This window comes from Oncorhynchus tshawytscha, linkage group LG31, assembly GCF_018296145.1.
Source record: "Oncorhynchus tshawytscha isolate Ot180627B linkage group LG31, Otsh_v2.0, whole genome shotgun sequence".
Taxonomy (NCBI): domain Eukaryota; kingdom Metazoa; phylum Chordata; class Actinopteri; order Salmoniformes; family Salmonidae; genus Oncorhynchus; species Oncorhynchus tshawytscha.
The window spans coordinates 13,988,789-14,010,541 of NC_056459.1; the positions used below are offsets into that span (position 1 = coordinate 13,988,789).

The 21,753-nt window shown below is 42.2% G+C and overlaps 1 protein-coding gene across 2 annotated transcripts in view; it reads left to right on the forward strand.

The window, feature by feature from the left end:
* LOC112229269 (KH domain-containing, RNA-binding, signal transduction-associated protein 3) overlaps nt 1-21,434 on the forward strand; it is a 152,356-nt gene extending 130,922 nt beyond the window's left edge. Inside the window, exons 8-9 of one of the 2 annotated variants that reach the window (XM_042310585.1) lie at nt 16,523-16,581; nt 20,459-21,434. In XM_042310585.1, coding sequence (XP_042166519.1) covers nt 16,523-16,581; nt 20,459-20,553 — 154 coding nt within the window. In that variant the 3' untranslated portion in view covers nt 20,554-21,434. The remainder of the gene's footprint in view (nt 1-16,522; nt 16,582-20,458) is intronic. The other variant, XM_042310586.1, reaches the window with a different exon arrangement.
* The last annotated feature ends 319 nt before the right edge of the window (nt 21,435-21,753 follow it).

Below are 21,753 nucleotides of genomic sequence, written 5' to 3' on the forward strand. Positions count from 1 at the left end.
ATGTATTCTCATCACGCTGCGCCTTGGTCTCCTCGTTACAACGAACGTGACAACTACAAAAAGATAAAACGTCTTTTTGTTTTAGTTCTGGTGACGCTCTGCACACACAAGCTTGTTAGCTAGTTAGCTAGCTCTGGTGCAACGTTAAACCAACCCTCTGAAGTTCAAAGACATTAAAATCGTCTCTTCTCCGTACGAATAATTCTGTGGGCCTAATTAAGATAATAAGATGCCCAGTGCTTCAATGTCAAGCCTTCTCCTTCTCCCTCTCTCAATCTCTCCCAACCGGAATCATTTCTGTCATATCTCGCACCCTACACTTGCCTGTCCAATACATGTAAACATCCGTAGCCTGCTCCATAGTAAGCTGTTCTATCTGATTGGTGACATAATCTAATGTTTCGCTAAATGTACAAAAAAAATAATTTAAAGAGGAACAGAAAGGAACAATATAAACCGTTATTTTTTGGGGGTTGAAACGGTTCAGAACTTTATTTTGCTGGTCGTAACAGTAGAAGGGAACAAAACAAATATTGGTTCTGTTCAGAACGAAACGCTTGGGAAATAATTTAGGTTCCCACCCCTGATAGAAAAAGAAGACCCTACAACTAAATGTACAGAATTGATTTTCTCATATCAAGGGAGCGATCGTGATTACTTTCACCATGTCACTTAAGGTCAAAGGACACTCTTTTATCGGTCCTGCATCTGGGATGCGTCCCAATTGGCACCATATTCCACATATAGCGCACTACTTTTGACTCTCTCTGGTCAAAAGTAGCACACTAAATTTAGAATTGGGCACCATTTGGGACGCATCCCTACTGCTGTCACACCATCTTCCCACCTCTCCTCTATTCTGTATTTTCTGCGTGCATGGGCAGTTTCAAAGAGGGCTTGATTGTTGCTGCACTTAAGATGTCAAAAATTGCATTAGAGGCAGCTATGTGTGGTGGGGGGGGGGAGAAAGAAAAAATAACATATTAGACTGTCCCCTGCTTTGTGAGGAGGCATGGTTGATGTTTTCTTTTGTGTCGGTGTCAGGATATATGTCGCCCAGGCCAGGCGGCATCCATCTCTCACACACTCTCTGTTAGGGCCAAAGTATCTGCTTTTCTCTCTCCCCCTTTCTCTCTCTCACCCCTCTATGCAGTTCCTCAGAGACTGAGGGGTACATATTAAAGCCTGCCTGCCTCTTAGAACCCTGGTGTCTATTTGCAGCCATTTGTTTTAAAAGGAGCCTGGTGAATAATCACAGAAGCTTAAGGCAGAAGGAAAATGGAGTCCATCATGTAGAGGCTGGGTGGATTATGTGTGTGTATGTTCTGCCCAGAGGCCTGATGCTAGACTCAAAGAGATTCTGAGATCTATTTTCTGGCTAGAGATGGGTGTGAGTCCCAAATGGCACCTTATTCCTTTTATAGTGCACTACTTTTGACCAGGGTCCATAGGGCTCTTGTCAAAAGTAGTGCATTACAAAAGTAGTACACTATATGGAATAGGGTGCTGTTTTAGATGCACCCATGGGCTGACTAATGGGCCTCCATACTTTACATCATCTTCCTCCTGAGGCACACTATTCTGTTTATTTACATATTTTTGTTGACTTATTTCTTTATACATCTCAGAACTGGCTCGAAAGTATTTATTTTTATTTTGAGCTTTGATTGTTTATCATGTACACGATACAAGCAAAGATCTCTTGCAATTTCTTAGAACACTGCAACCAGTCTGCTCTATATACACTCAGGATGACTATTTACTCTCAGTGAGTATTTATGAATATGTACAGTACAGTACCCTCCTTGCTTTCTGAACACACTAGTCATCTTTTTAATTCCTCATAAACCAATGCATTATTATTTTTCATAAAAAGTCAACCCTATTTCATAGGACAGTTGATTATTAAGAGATATTGTTAACCAGACGAGACCCTTTGATTTCTTCTTTCATCTGTAGAGTAAAAGCATCATAGACGCTAGCAGCCCTTAACAATGCATGGGGATGATACCCTGTAGCAAAGCGCAAAGACATCAAGGTACTGTATACACGGAGTACACCAAACATGAAGAACACCTTCCTAATATTGAGATGCACCCCCTCCTCCGTTTGTCCCCAGAGCTGGCACAATTGTGGAAAAACCAACTGTAGCAGCGTTGCAGTTCTTGACACAAACCGGTGCGCCTGGCACCTACTACCATACCCCGTTCAAAGGCACCTAAATATTTTGTCTTGCCCATTCACCCTCTGAATGGCACACATACACAATCCCTGTCTCAATTGTCTGAAGGCTTAAAAATACTTATTTAACCTGACTCCTCCCCTTCATCTACACTGATTGAGGTGGATTTAACAAGTGACATCAATAAGGGATGATAGCTTTCACCTGGATTCACCTGGTCAGTCTATGTCATGGAAAGAGCAGGTGCTCCTAATGTTTTGTCCACTCAGTGTATGTACATATGAATATTTTAATATACTACAACATAGTTATCCTACTACATCTAACAGCAGGCAATTAAATTGAAAGGACATCTGAACATGAACCATTTTCGCACTTTCAACTTGTTTTCTAAAGCATTAATTTCCCACACTACAGAGCCAGCGTGTACAGTTCAACCAACACTGCAGTGCATAGTGCATACAAAACAGCAAATTTCCTTTTTAAGGTCATACAATTTAGATCTGTTGATGAACAAAAGGTGCAGCCCTGTTTTAGCCTGGAGCCCAAACTCAGCCTGAGCAGGTCAGAGCGGTAGCAGGGCTGGAGCAGGGAAGGGCCCAGGGGAGTGTTAGACTGGATCCATGGACAAGACGTCTCCCTAACAATGTCTCACAGAGCCTGAGGAGCTCACAGCACAGCCACCATGTTAGATCCCTGGCTGGGTGGCAGGAAGGCAGGCAGGCAGGACTTCACTAGCTGCAGGATAACAAGCAGAGATTTTTACGACCATTTGTTTCTCCAGTGTCTCCAGTATGATATCAGCCCTATGCCTGGTGGGAAACTGGGCAGCCATTCTGGAGAGTTTGTTTTGGGAATTTGTGACATGTACAGTATGTCTATTATACAGTAGAGATGATTGAGATGGACATATTATTCCTACTAAATACAAGACATGCAACCTTTTTTCAAATCGTTATTGCTGATAATAGCCTAAACATTTTTTTAAAATCATATTAAGTCAACATGAATGTAGTAGATTCACGTTCAAAGGAAAAAATGAACAGTTCACAACCTTGAAACATGAGACTGTTACCGGTTCTTCTCAACTTGGAGACATTTGCATATTTCAGAAGACAGGGAAAACCTTCGGGAACATTCTGGAACGCCAGATCAGCATGACATCCATGGCAGCTTCAGGTTCAGCACAAGAGCAGTCAATCTGTATGAGCGCCATCATAGCCTCTTTCTACAGCATTTAATACACTAACCCAAATCAAATCATCAAATCAAGCTTTATTTATGCAGCACATTTCAGACATGGAATGGAACGCAATAATAAAAAACGGTGAAAATAAAAGCTGAAATATTTACTGCACAGCAAACATAAGATAGAAAATAAAATAATGACAAAATGGAATGACTTAAAAGCACCCTAAGGAAAAGCAAAGCTTAAAAATATGCGTTTTAAGACCACTTTTAAATATGTCCACAGTTTTGGCCCTCCCTCAGGTTCCCTGGCAGGCTATTCCAAAGGCTGATGGCATAATAACTAAAGGCTGTCTCTCCATGCCTCTTGGTCCTTGGCTTTGGGATAGTTAAAAGGCCAGGGCCAGAGGTCCTGAGGGACCTACTGTGTACATAACTTAAAATCATGTCTGATATGGGTGCACAATCATTGATCGACCCAACACAACCTAATTATTAAAACACTGGCAAAGGGCTAAGTCTCTGGAGAGTTAACTGAAGGTAGGTAGGTAGGTAGGTAGGTAGTAGGTAGGTAGGTAGGTAGGTAGGTAGGTAGGTAGGTAGGTAGGTGGGTAGGTGGGTAGGTGGGTGGGTGGGTATTATTAAGCAGGTGGAAGGTCAGATAAATAGAGAGACTGGAGGAGAATCACTTTCATTGATAGGAAGTGATCTCCCTGTAGGTAAATGAGGAGAATCACTTTCATTGTGTTAGTGATAGGAGGTGATCTCCCTGTAGGTAAATGAGGAGAATCACTTTCATTGTGTTAGTGATAGGAGGTGATCTCCCTGTATGTAAATGAGGAGAATGACAGGTGTTGCTCTGTATTGCAACTGCTGGACGCTGGGTGAGGTCATCCAGAGGATGGACACTCACACAGGTCGGTTTGGATCAGAGTGTTATTTCATTCCTGACACCTATAAGACTACAGGGGCCTCTCGTATCTTCCCTTTCCCGTCCCTTTCGCCTGAATACAGACCCTGGGCCGTCAGGCTGCTCCCAGAGGGCCGTGGTTACAGGGAGGAGGGCCGCGGTTACAGGGGTAGCTGTGACAGTGTTTTAAAGGGCAGACACATCCCCTAGGAACAGCTGTAAAACTCAATTCAAGAGACAAGCGTGGAGGTAAGAGGTAGCACAGAGCACAGGGGACTTGTAGAGATAGCAGCAAAGGGGAGAGCCATGCTGAGGTAAGAGAGTACAGAGGAGAGAACAGTAATGGATGTCCGAATGGCAAGTCTTGGTGGGTCGTCCACCAACAGTATGTGAACAGAAGTACCAATGTAGACCACTAAAGGTGTGGATCAGTTGTTTTTTATTTTTATTTCACCATTATTTCACCAGGTAGGCCAGTTACACATGGGATAAACAAACGTGCAGTCAATAACACAACAGAAAAATCTATATACACTGTGTGCAAATGTAGTAAGATTAGTGAGGTAAGGCAATAAATAGGCCATAGTGGCGAAGTAATTACAATTTAGCATTAACACTAGAATTATATATGTGCAGATGATGATGTGCAAGTAGAGATACTGGGGTGCAGAAGAGCAACAACAAAAAAACAATATGGGGATGAGGTAGTTGGGTGGGCTATTTACAGCTGATGCTTATAGTTAATGAGGGAGATGTAACTCTCCAGCTTCAGAGACTTTTGCAATTCATTCCAGTCATTGGCAGCAGAGAACTGGAAAGAAAGGCGGCAAAAGGAGGTGTTGGCTTTGGGGATGACCAGTGAAATATACCTGCTGGAGCGCGTGCTATGGGCGGGTGTTGCTATGGTGACCAATGAGCTGAGATAAGGCGGGGCTTTAACTAGCAAAGACTTATAGATGACCTGGAGCGAGTGGGTTTGGTGACGGATATCTAGCGAGGGCCAGCCAACGAGAGCGTACAGGTCGCAGTAGTGGGGCTTTAGGGGCTTTAGTAACAAAACGAATGGCACTGTGATAGACTACATCCTATTTGCTGAGTAGAGTGTTGGAGGCTATTTTGTAAATGCCAAAGTCAAGGATTGGTAGGATAGTCAGTTTTACGAGGGTATGTTTGGCAGCATGAGTGAAGGAGGCTTTGTTGCGAAATAGGAAGCCGATTTTAGATTTAATTTTGGATTGGAGATGCTTAATGTGATTCTGGAAGGAGAGTTTACAGTCTAACCAGACACCTAGGTAATGGTAATTGTCCACATATTCTAAGTCAGAACCATCCAGAGTAGTGATGCTAGTCGGGCAGGCGGGTGCGGCCAGCGATCGTTGAAGAGCATGCATTTAATTATACAAGCATTTAAGAGCAGTTGGAGGCCACGGAAGGAGTGTTGAGGAGTGTAGAATCACCAGCAGCAAGAACGACATCATTGATGTATACAGAGAAAAGAGCCAGCCCAACAATTGAATGCTGTGGCACCCTCATAGACACAGCCAGAGGTCCGGTCAATAGGCCCTCCGATTTGACACACTGAACTCTATCTGAGAAGTAGTTGGTGAACCAGGCAAGGCAGTCATTTGTGAAACCAAGGTCGGTTTGGATCAGAGTGTTATTTCATTCCTTATTTCATTGAGTCTTCCGATAAGAATGCAGTAATTAACAGAGTCGAAAGCCTTGGCCAGGTCAATGAAGACGGCTGCACAGTACTGTCTTTTATTGATGGCGGTTATGATATCGTTTAGGACCTTGATTGAGCGTGGCTGACGTGCAATAATGACCAGCTCAGAAACTAGATTGCATAGCAGAGGTACGATGGGATCCAAAATGGTCGGTGATCTGTTTGTTAACTTGGCTTTCGAAGACTTTAGAAAGGCAGGGCATGATGGATATAGGTGTGTAACAGTTTGGGTCTAGAGTGTCTCCCCCTTTGAAGATGGGGATGACGGCAGCAGCTTTCCAATCTTTAGGGATCTCAGACAATACGAAAGAGAGGTTGAACAGGCTAGTAATACGCGTTGCAACATTTGTGGCAGATAATTTTAGAAAGAGAGGGTACAGATTGTCTAGCCCAGCTGATTTGTAGGGGTCCAGACTTTGCAGCTCTTTCAGAACATCAGCTATCTGGATTTGGGTGAAGGAGAAATGGGGGGGGGGGATCTTGGGCAAGTTGCAGAGCTGTTGGTTGGGGTAGGGGTAGCCAGCTGGAATGCATGGCCGGCCGTTGAAAAATGCTAATTGAAATTCTCGATTATCATAGATTTATCGGTGGGGACAGTGTTTCCTAGCCTTAGTGAAGTGGGCAGCTGGGAGGAGGTGCTCTTATTCTCCATGGACTTCACAGTGTCCCAAAACTTTTTGGAATTAATGCTGCAGGATGCAAATTTCTGTTTGAAAAAGCTAGCCTTTGGTTTCCTAACTGACTCTGTATATTGGTTCTTGACTTCCATGAAAAGTTGCATATCGCGGGGGCTATTCGATCCTAATGCAGTACGCCGCAGGACATTTTTGTGCTGGTCAAGGGCAGTCAAGTCAGGAGTGAACCAGGGGCTATATCTGTTCTTAGTTCTACATTATCTGAATGAGGTATGCTCATTTAAGATGGTGAGGAAGCACTTTTAAAGAATAACCGGGCATCCTCTACTGACGTGTTGAGGTCAATATCCTTCTAGGATACCCGGGCCAAGTCGATTAGAAAGGCCTGCTCACTGAAGTATTTTAGGGAGCATTTGACAGGGATGAGGGGTGGTCGTTTGACCGCGGACCCATTACGGACGCAGGCAATGAGGCAGTGATCGCTGAGATCCTGGTTGAAGACAGCAGAGGTGTATTTGGAGGGGAAGTTGGCTAGGATGATATCTATGAGGATGCCGATATTTACAGATTTAGGGTTGTACCTAGTGGGTTCCTTGATAATTTGTGTGAGATTGAGGGCATCTAGCTTAGATTGTAGAACGGCCGGGGTGTTAAGCATATCCCAGTTTAGGTCACTTAACAGTACAAACTCTGAAGATAGATGGGGGCAATCAATTCACATATGGTGTCCAGGACACAGCTGGGGGCTGAGGGGGGTCTATAACAAGCGGCAACAGTGAGAGACTTATTTCTGGAAAGGTTGATTTTTAAAAGTAGAAGCTCAAACTTTTTGGGCACAGACCTGGATAGTAAAACAGAACTTTGCAGGCTATCTCTGAAGTAGATTGCAACTCCACCCCCTACGGCAGATCTGTCTTGACAGAAAATGTTGTAGTTGGGGAGGGAAATTTCAGATGTTTTTTTTTTAATACTGTATATATATTTAACATTTTTAATGAACGACAGAATCCGCTGCAGCCCAATCAGCTGTAACTGCTCAGGGAGTATAAACACAAACACACACATATTCACACACACATACTGTACACACACACATACACACTGAGACAATTTAGTGGTGTGACGAAACATTTAGGAAAACCCATAACAACCGACCAGAGCAAGGCAGAAAGCATTGACACACACTGAGAAACACAACTCATATTCCCGGGTTTGGGGAGGAAGTGATTACATGTCATCAGTTGCATGTAATCTGATTACAAAGAACTGTTACTGTAATCAGTTATGTTACCAGCAAAAATATTGTAATCAGATTACAGATACAATACCTTCGGAACGCATTCAGACCCCTTGACTTTCTCCACATCCCACCACGGAACAGCCCCACTCCAAAATGGACCAAACAAACAAAAAATCATCCGAAAAATACACACAATACCCCATAATGACAAAGCAAAAACAGGTCTTCAGACATCCCCGCAAATGTATTAAAATTAAAAAACAGAAATAACTTATTTACATAAGTATTCAGACACTTTGCTATGAGACTCACTTTGCTATGAGCTCAGGTGCATCCTGTTACCATTGATCATCCTTGAGATTTTTCTACAACTTGATTCGAGTCCACCCCTGTTAAATTCAATTGGATGGATATGATTTTGAAAGACACACACCTATCTATATAAGGTCCCACATATGACAGAGCATGTCAGAGCAAAAACCAAGCCATGAGGTCGAAGGAATTGTCTGTAGAGCTCTGAGAAAGGATTGTGTCGAGGTACAGATCTGGGGAAGGGTACCAAAAACATTCTGCAGCATTGAAGATCCCCAAGAACACGGTGGCCTCCATCATTCTTAAATGGAAGAAGTTTGGAACCACCAAGACTCTTCTTAGAGTTGGCCGCCCGGCCAAACTGAGCGATCAGGGGAGAAGGGCCTTGGTCAGGGAGGTGACCAAGAACCCAATGGTCACTCTGACAGAGCTCTAGAGTTCCTCTGTGGAGATGGGAGAACCTTCCAGAAGGACAACTATTTCTGCAACACTCCACCAGGCCTTTATGGTGGAGTGGCCAGGCGGAAGCCACATCTCAGTAAAAGGCACATGACAGCTGAGCCCGGACTTGAACCTGATTGAACATCTCTGGAGAGACCTGAAAATAGTTGTGTTCCTACGCTCCCCATCCAACTTCACCGAGCTTGAGAGGATCTGAAGAGAAGAATGGGAGAAATTCCCCAAATGAGAGCTAAGACAACAACGGGTAAATGGCGATGAATGGGTAGAGAGGATCAGTTAGGCACACACAGGACCTGAGTTCGAGGTACAGTGTTAATGAACAGTCCAGCAGGCATCAGCTGTGTAGCCGAGTGATCATAGCGTCCAATGAGCAGCAATAGAGTCAGGGAGCCGTTCGGTAGGCGCTTTTACGCTAGGCAAGCGGGAGACACAGAGGTCAGAAAGCTAGCGGGCCGGGGATAGCAGATGGGTCTTCGGCGACATCGCAACAGAATTGTCTGTTGAAACCAGATCGGATGATTACGTCAAATCAAATCAAATCCAATTGTACTTGTCACACACATGGTTAGCAGATGTTAATGCGAGTGAAATGCTTGTGCTTCTAGTTCCGACAATGCAGTATTAACCAACAAGTAATCTAACTAACAATTCCAAAACTACTGTCTTATACACACAAGTGTAGGGGGATAAAGAATATGTACATAAAGATATATGAATGAGTGATGGTACCGAGCGCATAGGCAAGATACAGTAGATGGTATTGAGTACAGTATATACATATGAGATGAGTATGTAAACAAAGTGGCATAGTTAAAGTGGCTAGTGATACATGTATTACATAAAGATGCAGTAGATGATATAGAGTACAGTATATACGTATACATATGAGATGAATAATGTAGGGTATGTAAACATTATATTAGGTAGCATTGTTTAAAGTGGCTAGTGATATATTTTACATCATTTCCCATCAATTCCGATTATTAAAGTGGCTGGAGTTGAGTCAGTGTGTTGGCAGCAGCCACTCAATGTTAGTGGTGGCTGTTTAACAGTCTGATGGCCTTGAGATAGAAGCTGTTTTTCGGTCTCTCGGTCCCAGCTTTGATGCACCTGTACTGACCTCGCCTTCTGGATGATAACGGGGTGAACAGGCAGTGGCTCGGGTGGTTGTTGTCCTTGATGATCTTTTTGGCCTTCCTGTAACATCGGGTGGTGTAGGTGTCCTGGAGGGCAGGTAGTTTGCCCCCGGTGATGCGTTGTGCAGACCTCACTACCCTCTGGAGAGCCTTACGGTTGTGGGCGGATCAGTTGCCATACCAGGCGGTGATACAGCCCGCCAGGATGCTCTCGATTGTGCATCTGTAGAAGTTTGTGAGTGCTTTTGGTGACAAGCCGAATTTCTTCAGCCTCCTGAGGTTGAAGAGGCGCTGCTGCGCCTTCTTCACGATGCTGTCTGTGTGGGTGGACCAATTCAGTTTGTCTGTGATGTGTATGCCGAGGAACTTAAAACTTGCTACCTTCTCCGCCTCTGTTCCATCGAAGTGGATAGGGGGGTGTTCCATCTGCTGTTTCCTGAAGTCCACAATCATCTCCTTAGTTTTGTTGACGTTGAGTGTGAGGTTATTTTCCTGACACCACACTCAGAGGGCCCTCACCTCCTCCCTGTAGGCCGTCTCGTCGTTGTTGGTAATCAAGCCTACCACTGTTGTCGGCAGACCAGTCATGATGGATCGGCAGGGCTCCTTTAGCCAACAATAGCCACTAGGTTGCAGCTAGCTAGCTGCAATGATCCAGTGTAATGGTCCAGAGCTTGCGGCAGGTGTCCGGTGATGTGGTAGAGAAAGGCAGTCTGATATGCTCTGAGTTGATATCGCGCTGTGCAGACTGGCAGATAATTATCTGAGCTTAAGCTGGCTGGTAACCAAGCTAACGGTGAAGACTGCTAGCATTGGCTAAGTATGACTAGTAGCTAGTAGCTAGTTTGCTGGCAAGCGCGATGGAGGTTCCAGTTATAAGGTATAAAAAATAGCAGATCCGTACCACATTGGTTGAGGCGGGTTGCAGGAAAGTATATTTAGTTCGTAGATGGAATGTGAGATTAAAATATATACGAAAAAAATGAAAAACAGACTATTTACAAACCATTAACACGGGACAAGACAAACACACGCCGACTGCTACACCATCTTGCATATAGTTGTGTAAAGTACCTGAGTGGTGCAGCAGTCTAAGGCACTACATCTCAGTGCAACAGGCAACACTACAGTCCCTGGTTCGAATTCAGGCTGAATCACATCCGGCTGTGATTGGGACTCCCATAGGGCGGCGCACAATTGGCCCAGCATCGTCTGTCTTTGGCCGGGGTAGGCCGTCATTGTAAATAAGAATTTGTTCTTAACTGACTTGCTCAGTTAAATAGTGGGTAAAGAAATCAAGTAGCTATGCTATTACAAGTTCTCGGCATGATTAGGCCTAGGAAATATGCGACATGTTGGTATTTTCCCTAGTATTTCAGGCTTGGCAAACATTTGCAGTACATTAGTTTAACAGAGTAAATTAGTTCAGCAGAATTGTATTGATTTCTATCTAAGAACCAGAGGTCATGCAGTTCTCAGATGGTACTTTGTATAATTACTTTACCTGCATATTTTATCATTTCAATATAGTTCTAATTTAGTTCTCAGCAGTATGTAATGTTTTGTTTTTGACAAGCAACTTGACAAGCAACTTCTGTCTTTGGCCCTAATTCGCTTCAACGCTAGAGATATTTTAGTCTTGTCAGGCTAATTTGCTTCAACGCTAGAGATATTTTAGTCTTGTCAGGCTAATTTGCTTCAACGCTAGAGGTATTTTAGTCTTGTCAGGCTAATTTGCTTCAAGGCTAGAGATATTTTAGTCTTGTCAGGCTAATTTGCTTCAACGCTAGAGATATTTTAGTTTTGTCAGGCTAATTTGCTTCAACGCTAGAGATATTTTAGTTTTGTAAGGCCAAACACGTATTTTTTTTGTTGCTGTCTCAGGTGCTGTTTTGGAGAGATTCCAGACGCTCTCGGGATGATACCAGTTTATTGCACAGCCGAGAACATGATGAAGCACTGAGCGTGACTCTCAAATGGAAACCTATTCTCTATATAATGCACTTATTTTGACCAGAGCCCTATGTACCCTAGTCAAAAGTAATACACTATTGGGTGTCATAGGGTGTCATATAGCATGCCATTTGGGATGCGACCTCAGTCTACATGCTTGGGCTGTATTAAGAATGTAGTCACCTGCCCATCCGTTCACCAAGACAATCTGAACCTGAGGTGACTTTAAATGCAGTAGGCCTGACTGCTGAACATTGATTGACCATCGATAAGTTGATTACCATGGGGGGGTCAAATTCAGACAAAGCAGATGATTATAGTCACACATTATGTAAATCCATGACGTTTACCATTCAGTCCGTCTTTGTAACAGCGCAGCAAGGGTCCAACAGTGCAGATTGCCTTCGCAATCAGCTGCTGAGACAAGCAATCAACAGCATTTTCCTGAGGGAGTTTTCAATTTCAATTACACCCACCTCTTTTTGGATAATATACAGGACACATTCTCCCAAGTCCAGTTCCTTTTGTGTTATATTTGATCTATTATTGTCTTTTTTGGTAAATTTGCTGTATTTTCCAGAGCCTTAATCCATGAAATACAAAATACATACTGTACCCACTCTAAAATGTGTCAATATTTTTATTTATATAACCAGGCAAGCCAGTTAAGAGCAAATTCTTATAGACGGCCAACCAGGGAACAATGGGTTAATTGCCTAATTCAGGGGAAGAACAACAGATTTATACCTTGTCAGCTCGGGGATTTAATCCAGCAACCTTTCGGGTATTGGCCGAATGCTCTAACCACTAGGCTACCTGCCACCCCAATATGAATGAAGTTGTCTTGCTATCAAAATGCCCCTTATATTTGCATGAAATGTATGAGGAAACCCTGTTGAATATGATGTTGAATGGTCTTCCTCTTGCTTTGGAAAACCTATGAAATATTTAGTGTCTTCTCTCCTCTGGATATGACTGCTGATTATAGATTGTTCTTCTCAGTACCTCTGAATCCTCTCTAAATGTACTAGCATATCTCTGCAGGTTTATCACAGAGCAACAGAAGAGTAATGGCTGTGTAAGAAAGCAAAGTCCACCAGGGACGTGTACTACATCATTCAGATGTAACACCACCATCTGTTTAGTGGCGGCGCAAATGGCAAAATCACTACTTAAGATCAGCCATTTATAGACATATCTGTAAAACTGAAAGCCAGGCAGTAGGTATACCTGTAGACGAGCAGGTCTGGAGTCAGATTCCCTCATTCCTGATCACGAGACAGGGTTAGCTAATGGGCGCTATGGGTGTTCATTTATCAAGGTCAAGGCCAGCCAGCACTTTAAGACAGATTGCTCTGGGTTTCTCCTTGCTCTGCTCTATCATTAGCTGTTAAGAAATGTTTACAGAGTTTGCTTGTGATTAAAACAACATAAAAAATGAATTCAGTTGGGTACGTTGGGATTGTTTCAGTCCCTGACTCGTTCCCAGCATCGTGTTTACTCCATTAGTGACTATTTATAAAGTGTTGATGGATGGTTTCTAATACATGTGATTTAGCAATCTCTTTTATCCAAAGCAAATTATAGTCATGCGCGCATACATTTTATGTATGGGTGGTCCCAGGAATTTAAACCACTATGCTACCGTTCTACCAACTGAGCTACAAAGGGCCACTATAAAAGTGCTATGAGGCATTTGACTGTGCCATTTGGGATGCAGCATGTATTTTACTTGAAGGGCGCATGAGCAGTTAGTTTCACCTGGATCGTTGCCCTTCAGGACGTACCTGAGGCCTGATGACTCACTGACCAGACCAGGGTAATAGAGGAGAAAAGGTGTGAGGATATTGACAAAATGTCATCCTAGAAATTAGAAGTGCCTATCAGCTTTGGGGAGTCCTCCTCTCGTCGTTTTAAAGGGGGAAAGCTTTAACTTGGCAGCTCTCTGAGGACCTAACTGACGTTATTGGTCCTCGTAGGCTTTAGCTTTACACCAACAGGAAGGATGAGACGCTTGTTTAGCCCCTCAGCTTCCCAGGGCGTTTTAGCAGAACGGTTTGTAGTTGAGTGTGTATTCAGAGGGGTTCCGCTCTGGGAAGAATACACCCCAGTGTTGAGACATGGTGTGAAATCAAATTACCACAAACCCTGTCAGGTGTTTCACAGTGTACAAGACACGTAAAGAGAGAACATGCATTCATTTGTTGCATCTCTTTCTCTCTCTTGCTCTCTCTCTCCTTCTCCCTCTCCCTCTCCTTTTCTCTCTCTCTGTTACTCTCTCTATATATATTTCTTACACCTACTCTCTCTCTCGCTCTCTCTCTCCCTCTATCTATCTCTCTCACACACTCTCTCTCTTTCTCTGGTTTTCTCTCTAAAGCCATGATGAGTGGTGTCAGGTATATATTAGCAGCTGGACACCAGTGAAAGTCTCACAGTGGTACCTCTGCTGTGAGGGTTGATTGGAAAACATCACACTCTGAATAACAACGTCTGGCTTCTCTTTGTGGACACAGAGCATAAATAATCACTCACATCTTAGCAGGGATCCAGTTTGGATAAGAGGAAAAAGGCTGCCTTTGTTTCTGCTGTTATTGTTCACTGGTTGAGTCATGAGCTGTGTGAGCAATGCAATCTTCATGCCAAGTCAATGATCTCCCCGGGGAAGAAACCCAACATGAATGCCTTCTCTGGACAATGTCTCAAGCAGACGTTTATAGATCCACAACAATGGACGTTTTCCCCCCTCTGTCCCCTTACATGATTTTCAATTGTTCATGTCAGCTTGTGTCTTTAAGTCCCCCCCCCCAAAAAAAACATGCTGTCAATCAAAGTTTAATAATGATTAAGTGCTTTGAAATGAGAAAATCATAAACGTCAACCTTCTGTGTTGATCTGGTGTATATATGGGCCTGTGTCACCTCCAGCACTAAGCCAAAGAGAGGAGAGGAGAAGTGCCCCTGTTATAGACCTATTGTACTCTAGTAACACTAATATATATTTTGTACACTTCAATTTAATCTAAATATTGCTCCCAGCATTGATCAAAACTTATATTCTTGATCTGACTGAGTTTGCCTGCATCTTTGCGAACAAGTGGAATCATGAACAGGGTTTTGTTTGTTATGTTCCACTGCGTTCCCCATATCTGCCTCCCGGATTTGCCTTTTTAGCAGCACATTCACCACTCTCTCAAATGGCTAGCTCTGCCCCCTTGCGGCACAGGTCGAGGAAGTCGGCTCGAGTAAGCTAGCTGGCGGCAGAGACTTATGAAGGCTCTGGCTAATATTACTTAGCCAGCTAGAGGGATGAAGTAGGAAGCTAACGTTATTCCTACCTCAGCAGGAGCAAAAAATAGGCTACTAAGTTCTCATAATAACTTTCTCATCAACCAAGTTAGGAACAAAAAAAAGAAGATATGTTTCAATATGAACATCTCCTATCTTCCATATTGAACTACATTAAAATGCCATCATAATGCAAATTATACAGTTCATACATATTGGTGGTTGTTTGTTCTTATCTCCATCACCCACTGGAGTTGATAGCTTACCCATTATCTACTTTTTTTACCACTACAGTTTTTTTAACCTTATTTTAACTAGACAAGTCAGATATGAACACATTCTTATTTACAATGACGGCCTAGGAACAGTGGGCTAACTGCCTTGTTCAGGGGCAGAACAACAGATTTTTGCCTTGTCAGCTCGGGGATTCGATCTAGCAACTTTTCGGTTACTGGCTGGCCCAACACTCTAACAACTAGGCTACCTGCCGCCCCGAATACATCACTGATATTAATACAGAATTGTAAGTAATATTCTAATAATTAATGTGAATGTGATAATACGATCATCTGTGTGCGCCATTGATGTCTGTTTGTGCAGAGCTTGATTAGTAATGCCTGGGAATACAAAGAGATGAGATATCTATGTTACGTGTTGATGATATGCAATTCATCATTACAATTGACTGAACAGATGCTACGTGTCAGTGTGAATCAGTTCTCATATTTCGCCTCTTTCAGGGGTATAGCATTACAATTGTATAGCTAAGAGGCTGTGTGTTTATAGATCGACTGAGGTAGATGAACATACAGCAGCTAAGATGATAATGGCTGGGGCCATTTTTGCTTGGTTCTGCTGTTCTCCATTATCAGCCAAGGTGATAATGGCTGGGGGTGGGAAGGGGGGGACACTCAGCTGTGATGGGCCGCCAGTGTCGGCTCTATGGCAGCTTTATGATGAATTACCTTTCTGGGTCTGAATGATAGGTCTGATACTGAATGATGCCAGCACACGATTGTTCTGTCAGCAAGTCAACGGGCACCGCTGAGAAATAAATAAAGAAGAGCAAAGAAATGAACCACAATTCAAGACAGCCGTTTTATTTTTCATTACAGGTGCCATCTCTCATATACAGTATATCTCCATATCCTCTGTTATGGGACAGGATATCCTCTAAGAGAGGGAAGTCATAGTTATGAAAGAAACATTCTGTATGGACCTTTTGCGTATGTTTGTAATGCCATGTAGAGTATATCTTTATGATTACATACAGCGGAACGGTACATCAATTCTGCACATCATTTTCTCACGTTGACATTACTTCACTTTCCCGAACAGTTCATGTCATTCACATTCCAGGTAATGATTTGATGGCTGTGTGTTGTAGAAACCGCAACCTCTATTGTTCTCTATTAAGAAAAGGCCCAGGCGTGTCTTTTTATTGTTAAAAAGCGATTCTGATGCGTATCTCCTCTTTCTTTCCTTGCACAGCTCAGACGATTATTATGAGTACGGACACGATAATGGTGAGGAATCATATGAGTCATACGGTGAGTTACTAACTGCTATTTTAACATATAAAATATTGTTGTTGAAATGAATACTGTCTTGTTCAATGTGGTTCTTTGTTCATCAGCAGTTTGAATGCTGTTAATTCTTAAAGGGGGGTTCTTAGCTGACATCTGGAATTGTTTAAAGATGGTCACATTATGGCTCATTTAGCTATTTGATTTTGAATTTTTGGACCCCTTTAGGTATAAAAAAAAATTAAGAAGGAAAGTATTTGATAAAATATTGAATTTGGCCTTTACTACTGTAACGACCCTGGGTTTATAAGAAAGGAGGGAGTAGTGTAACGACCCTGGGTTTATAAGAAAGGAGGGAGTAGTGTAACGACCCTGGGTTTATAAGAAAGGAGGGAGTAGTGTAACGACCCTGGGTTTATAAGAAAGGAGGGAGTAGTGTAACGACCCTGGGTTTATAAGAAAGGAGGGAGTAGTGTAACGACCCTGGGTTTATAAGAAAGGAGGGAGTAGTGTAACGACCCTGGGTTTATAAGAAAGGAGGGAGTAGTGTAACGACCCTGGGTTTATAAGAAAGGAGGGAGTAGTGTAACGACCCTGGGTTTATAAGAAAGGAGGGAGTAGTGTAACGACCCTGGGTTTATAAGAAAGGAGGGAGTAGTGTAACGACCCTGGGTTTATAAGAAAGGAGGGAGTAGTGTAACGACCCTGGGTTTATAAGAAAGGAGGGAGTAGTGTAACGACCCTGGGTTTATAAGAAAGGAGATCGACTCTGCCGCACGAGCATGCTTTTGCGGCACAGTCGATAGCGCGCTGGACCTCAGGCTCGAAGGTCGAGGGTTCGAAACCTGCTCCCTGCTGTTTCATTACACCACCATAACCCAGAGAAACACACTGAATAACATGTTGTAAATGCACTGAATAACACATGGTAAAGTGTTAATGAAGTGAAGTGTTTGTCCTATAGCTAGGAGATATAAGAAAGCTCAGGAAATATATATATATATTATTATTATTACACATATTTAACCTCTTTTTGGGTAGGCACAAAAGTATCTTCATCCTCCATAATATTTTTTTAACCGGTGCCTGTTACCTTCAGACGAGTCCCGTGACACTTGTGGGGGTCATAAAGCAAAATCTAGAACACCATTGTGTTTCTGAGAATCTCCCCTTTTCCACAGTGGGTTCACATTAGTTTGTAGCCCAAACGGTTTGGACGCTTACAAACAGAAGTTGGCACATAGACTGTAACTTCTTCAGACAAGTCTCCTGACACTTGTGGGGGTTGTAGAGCGAAATACCATTGTGTTGGTGAGAGTCTAGCCTTTCCACAGAGAGGTCAAATTAGGTAGGTAAAACAGTTCGGAAGCGACTGATGTTTTCGTGAGAAGACCTGTGTTCCGGATGTTTCATGGGCAAACACAGCTCTGCCACCTTTCACTGCAGATGTGGATCTGCTATATCAGCAGATGCGGTAGATTGAGACGGTTATCTTTAGTTTAAACTGACGGATTTTGAAGGGGATTTTTTTCTTATGTTATGTAGATTGACGCACCGGTTCGTCAGTTGACTCTAAGGGTTTTCAAACCCACATGCAATGTAATTCCCCTGAGTAGGCGCCACATACATTTTTGGGACACATTTGTTGTAGATGTATCATTAGTATTATTCAGGGTGCCAGGTGATGGGATAACATGAGGCATGTTCTTTGTCAATATAATGGTAAAATAATTGCTGAATGATTATTCTGTTTCACAACTGAATTAGACATCTTTTACGCAACTCCATATGGACAGTGCTCATTTTTCTGACAATGTCAAATACAATTATGTTATTATAAAGGTTGGGGGATGTCTGATAAAGACACAGTAATTCTATAAAGCGGGTCATGGCTACGTCTACACAATGCCTCGACTGTATTCGTACATAAACCATGAGTGATAGAGTAACTGATATGCCTTGACGTCTGGTTTTCTAATATAGCTTTAACCATAGTTTTATTTTCTGGTGTAATGACTTGAGCACTGTATGGTTCCTGTTTCAGTCACTGAGCCGTTAATGTCACCTCATTACCCAGGTCTCCTCTTGCTTTGGCAGATGTCAACTCTTACAGCACTTCACAGTAAATGTATACAGTTGTCACCAGACTGAGACACTATCTGCAACATGAAGGACTTACAGTATATGTTCTTTGATCCATGATAACTTTGTAATTGACCATAACATAGGGCAGGTAGCCTAGGAGCCTGTAAGAGCTTTGGGCTTGTAACCGAAGGTCACTGGTTCGAATCCCTGATCTGACTAGGTGAAACATCTGTCGATGTGCCTTTGAGCAAGGCACTTAACTTTCATTGCTCCTGGGTCACTGTCAATGATGGCTGATCCCTGGCTGTGAGTCTCAGGGGAAGTGGGATATGCAAAAAACATGTGTATAATGCACACTAGTATAATACACACTACAAATGTAAGTTACCACCTAATTGTTGTTATTTTAACTGAAAGAAGAGCTTATTCATATTCCTATTTGCAATACAGATTAACACACAGGAATAATGTGGCAAGAAAGTTTCTGGTGTAAAGTTTCTGGTGTAAACTCTGGTGTAAAGTTTCTGGTGTAAACTCTGGTGTAAAGTTTCTGGTGTAAACTCTGGTGTAAAGTTTCTGGTGTAAACTCTGGTGTAAAGTTTCTGGTGTAAACTCTGGTGTAAAGTTTCTGGTGTAAACTCTGGTGTAAAGTTTCTGGTGTAAACTCTGGTGTAAAGTTTCTGGTGTAAACTCTGGTGTAAAGTTTCTGGTGTAAACTCTGGTGTAAAGTTTCTGGTGTAAAGTTTCTCTCTGGTGTAAAGTTTCTGGTGTAAACTCTGGTGTAAAGTTTCTGGTGTAAACTCTGGTGTAAAGTTTCTGGTGTAAACTCTGGTGTAAAGTTTCTGGTGTAAACTCTGGTGTAAAGTTTCTGGTGTAAACTCTGGTGTAAAAGTGTAAAGAACTAACCTCCAAAGCACACACACAGACACACACAGACACACACAGACACACACAGACACACACAGACACACACAGACACACACAGCGGGTAACAGCGCCACACTAAATGCTTTCTAACAGGTCAAAATAAAGAGGTGTTTGACAGTTCAAAGGAAGGGGCTGTTTAAATGATAAACAGAGTTGATGGTACATAGCTGATCTCTAAACACAAGGTTACCTTGGTCACTGTCTCTCTAAAGTGAGTGCCAGAGAAACGGTGACAGGTTTAATTAGAAACCATTGGTTATGGGCTGCCAGCAGAGACCATGTCAGGGAAAAAACTGTTCTTTGTGAGCTCTGCTCCGGGGATGAGACTCTGCTGGCTAGAGATCACACAAAGGCTGCCATCGATGCAGCAGGCACTTGGCACATAGACAGCAGAGGGCCTGAATGAGGTCTGATTTGGGCTAATGGTTATTGTGCCCTTTTGCTAGGATCTACTACACTGGCTCTTTTCAAGTAGCTATTTGATCTTCTGTTTCAATTATCTAAATGCATCCTTCTAGGTGAATGACAAGCTTCTTGGTGGATTTTTTTTGTTTGAACTACAGAGGCTGTGGGAGTCTTCTGTTGTTCCAGTTGGATAAGCCATATCAACATCAGACTCTCAAAGGATTTTGTGACCAGAAAGTCCATGATGCTTGATTTGTGTTCACTGCTGAAGACAGAACCTTAACATAATTAAACTATTTTTGACTGGATTGATACCTGATTGAAGTATGATAGCTGAATGCTTACCTCAGTTCCAGGCTAAGGAAAATATAAAACCATTTTGTCCAATAACCTCTTGACGTCAGGGTAAAAATGACATAAACATCTGAGTTACACAAAAGTGTGTGTGTGTAGAAGTGTTTCTTACTGTTGTTTCCCTATAAAGCAGGTCAGGAGGAGTGGACAACTAATCGCGGCAAGGTGCCAGCTGCACGGACGACCAAGGGAGTGTACAGAGAGACGCCCTACTCCAGATATTGAACTGATTATACAACAACCTGCACAATCCCTCACGGACGTGTCATCAAGTAATGGATTTTATACGGACGCTCCCTTTTTAGAATAAAAACACTCAATCGTAAATGTGGGTTTTAAAAACAGAAAAAACCTGGTATCATATCAAGACTGTTTTCACCAGAATAATGTGTATATTTTAGTCCATCTACCCACTCCTAAACAAGTAGATATCTAAATACCATGGACCTGGTTATAGAGGGATTGGTCACTTTAATATGTTAGTGATTTAGTTGTAGAGAGGTGAAGTATTGTAGATATTTTTTTCCTGGGGGTGATTGGTCAATTGTGTCCCTTGTAAATGAAACCTTTCCAATCAGAAAACAGAACGATCCTGAAATACATATTGTTGTTTGATCTCCTTTTGTAAATGATAGTTCTCTCGTGTTAAAGGGCTTATACAAGCATGGTGTGGAATCATTGTGGATAGTGTCAGCTGTTTTATTCCTGTCTTAAAACGTGTCTAGACGTGTGTGTTTCTGTTTAATTCCCCTTTAATCGATCTACATTCACAGGCCATACTCTTCTTTTTTTTGTGTGTAAAAATCTTCAGTAAAAAAAAAAAAAAAAGAATCAAGAGCTACAAAACATTTTATGTAAAGCTCTTAATCATTAATTCCAATCTATTATTTTTTTTAGGGGTTTAAAAATCTGAAATGCTTTCAGACAATGTAATAATCCGTTTCTTGAGACGTTAAACCATGTAGAATTGGTCTGGGAGCAGAAATAGTGTATATAGTGCCTGAGTACCATATCAACCTTCTCTGCTTATGTAGGCCCTTTACATTTTTCTTCTTGGTTGATGCTCAATAAACTTTTTGAAAGAAGTAAGTTTGTGTTCAAGAGCCTAATTCTGTATTTACATAGCTAAATAGAAAAACACTATAATCTAAACTAACAAAACTAACATTGAAAAGAATGATGCTGATGATAATATTGAAGTGCTCACTCTAATACAGGTTTTTATGTACCGTAATGAATATATAGACTCCTGAGCGAGACCATGTTGATCAAGAATTAGCGTCTGAATAATATCATAACATGTCAAACCGCATAAAAGTTAACATTATTTGTATGAAAAACCTTAAAACTGAATGCCAGCAACAAAAACAACACAATTTTTGTAAGAACTGTGTCGCATATTTGTATTTTACAATTCAGGTAATG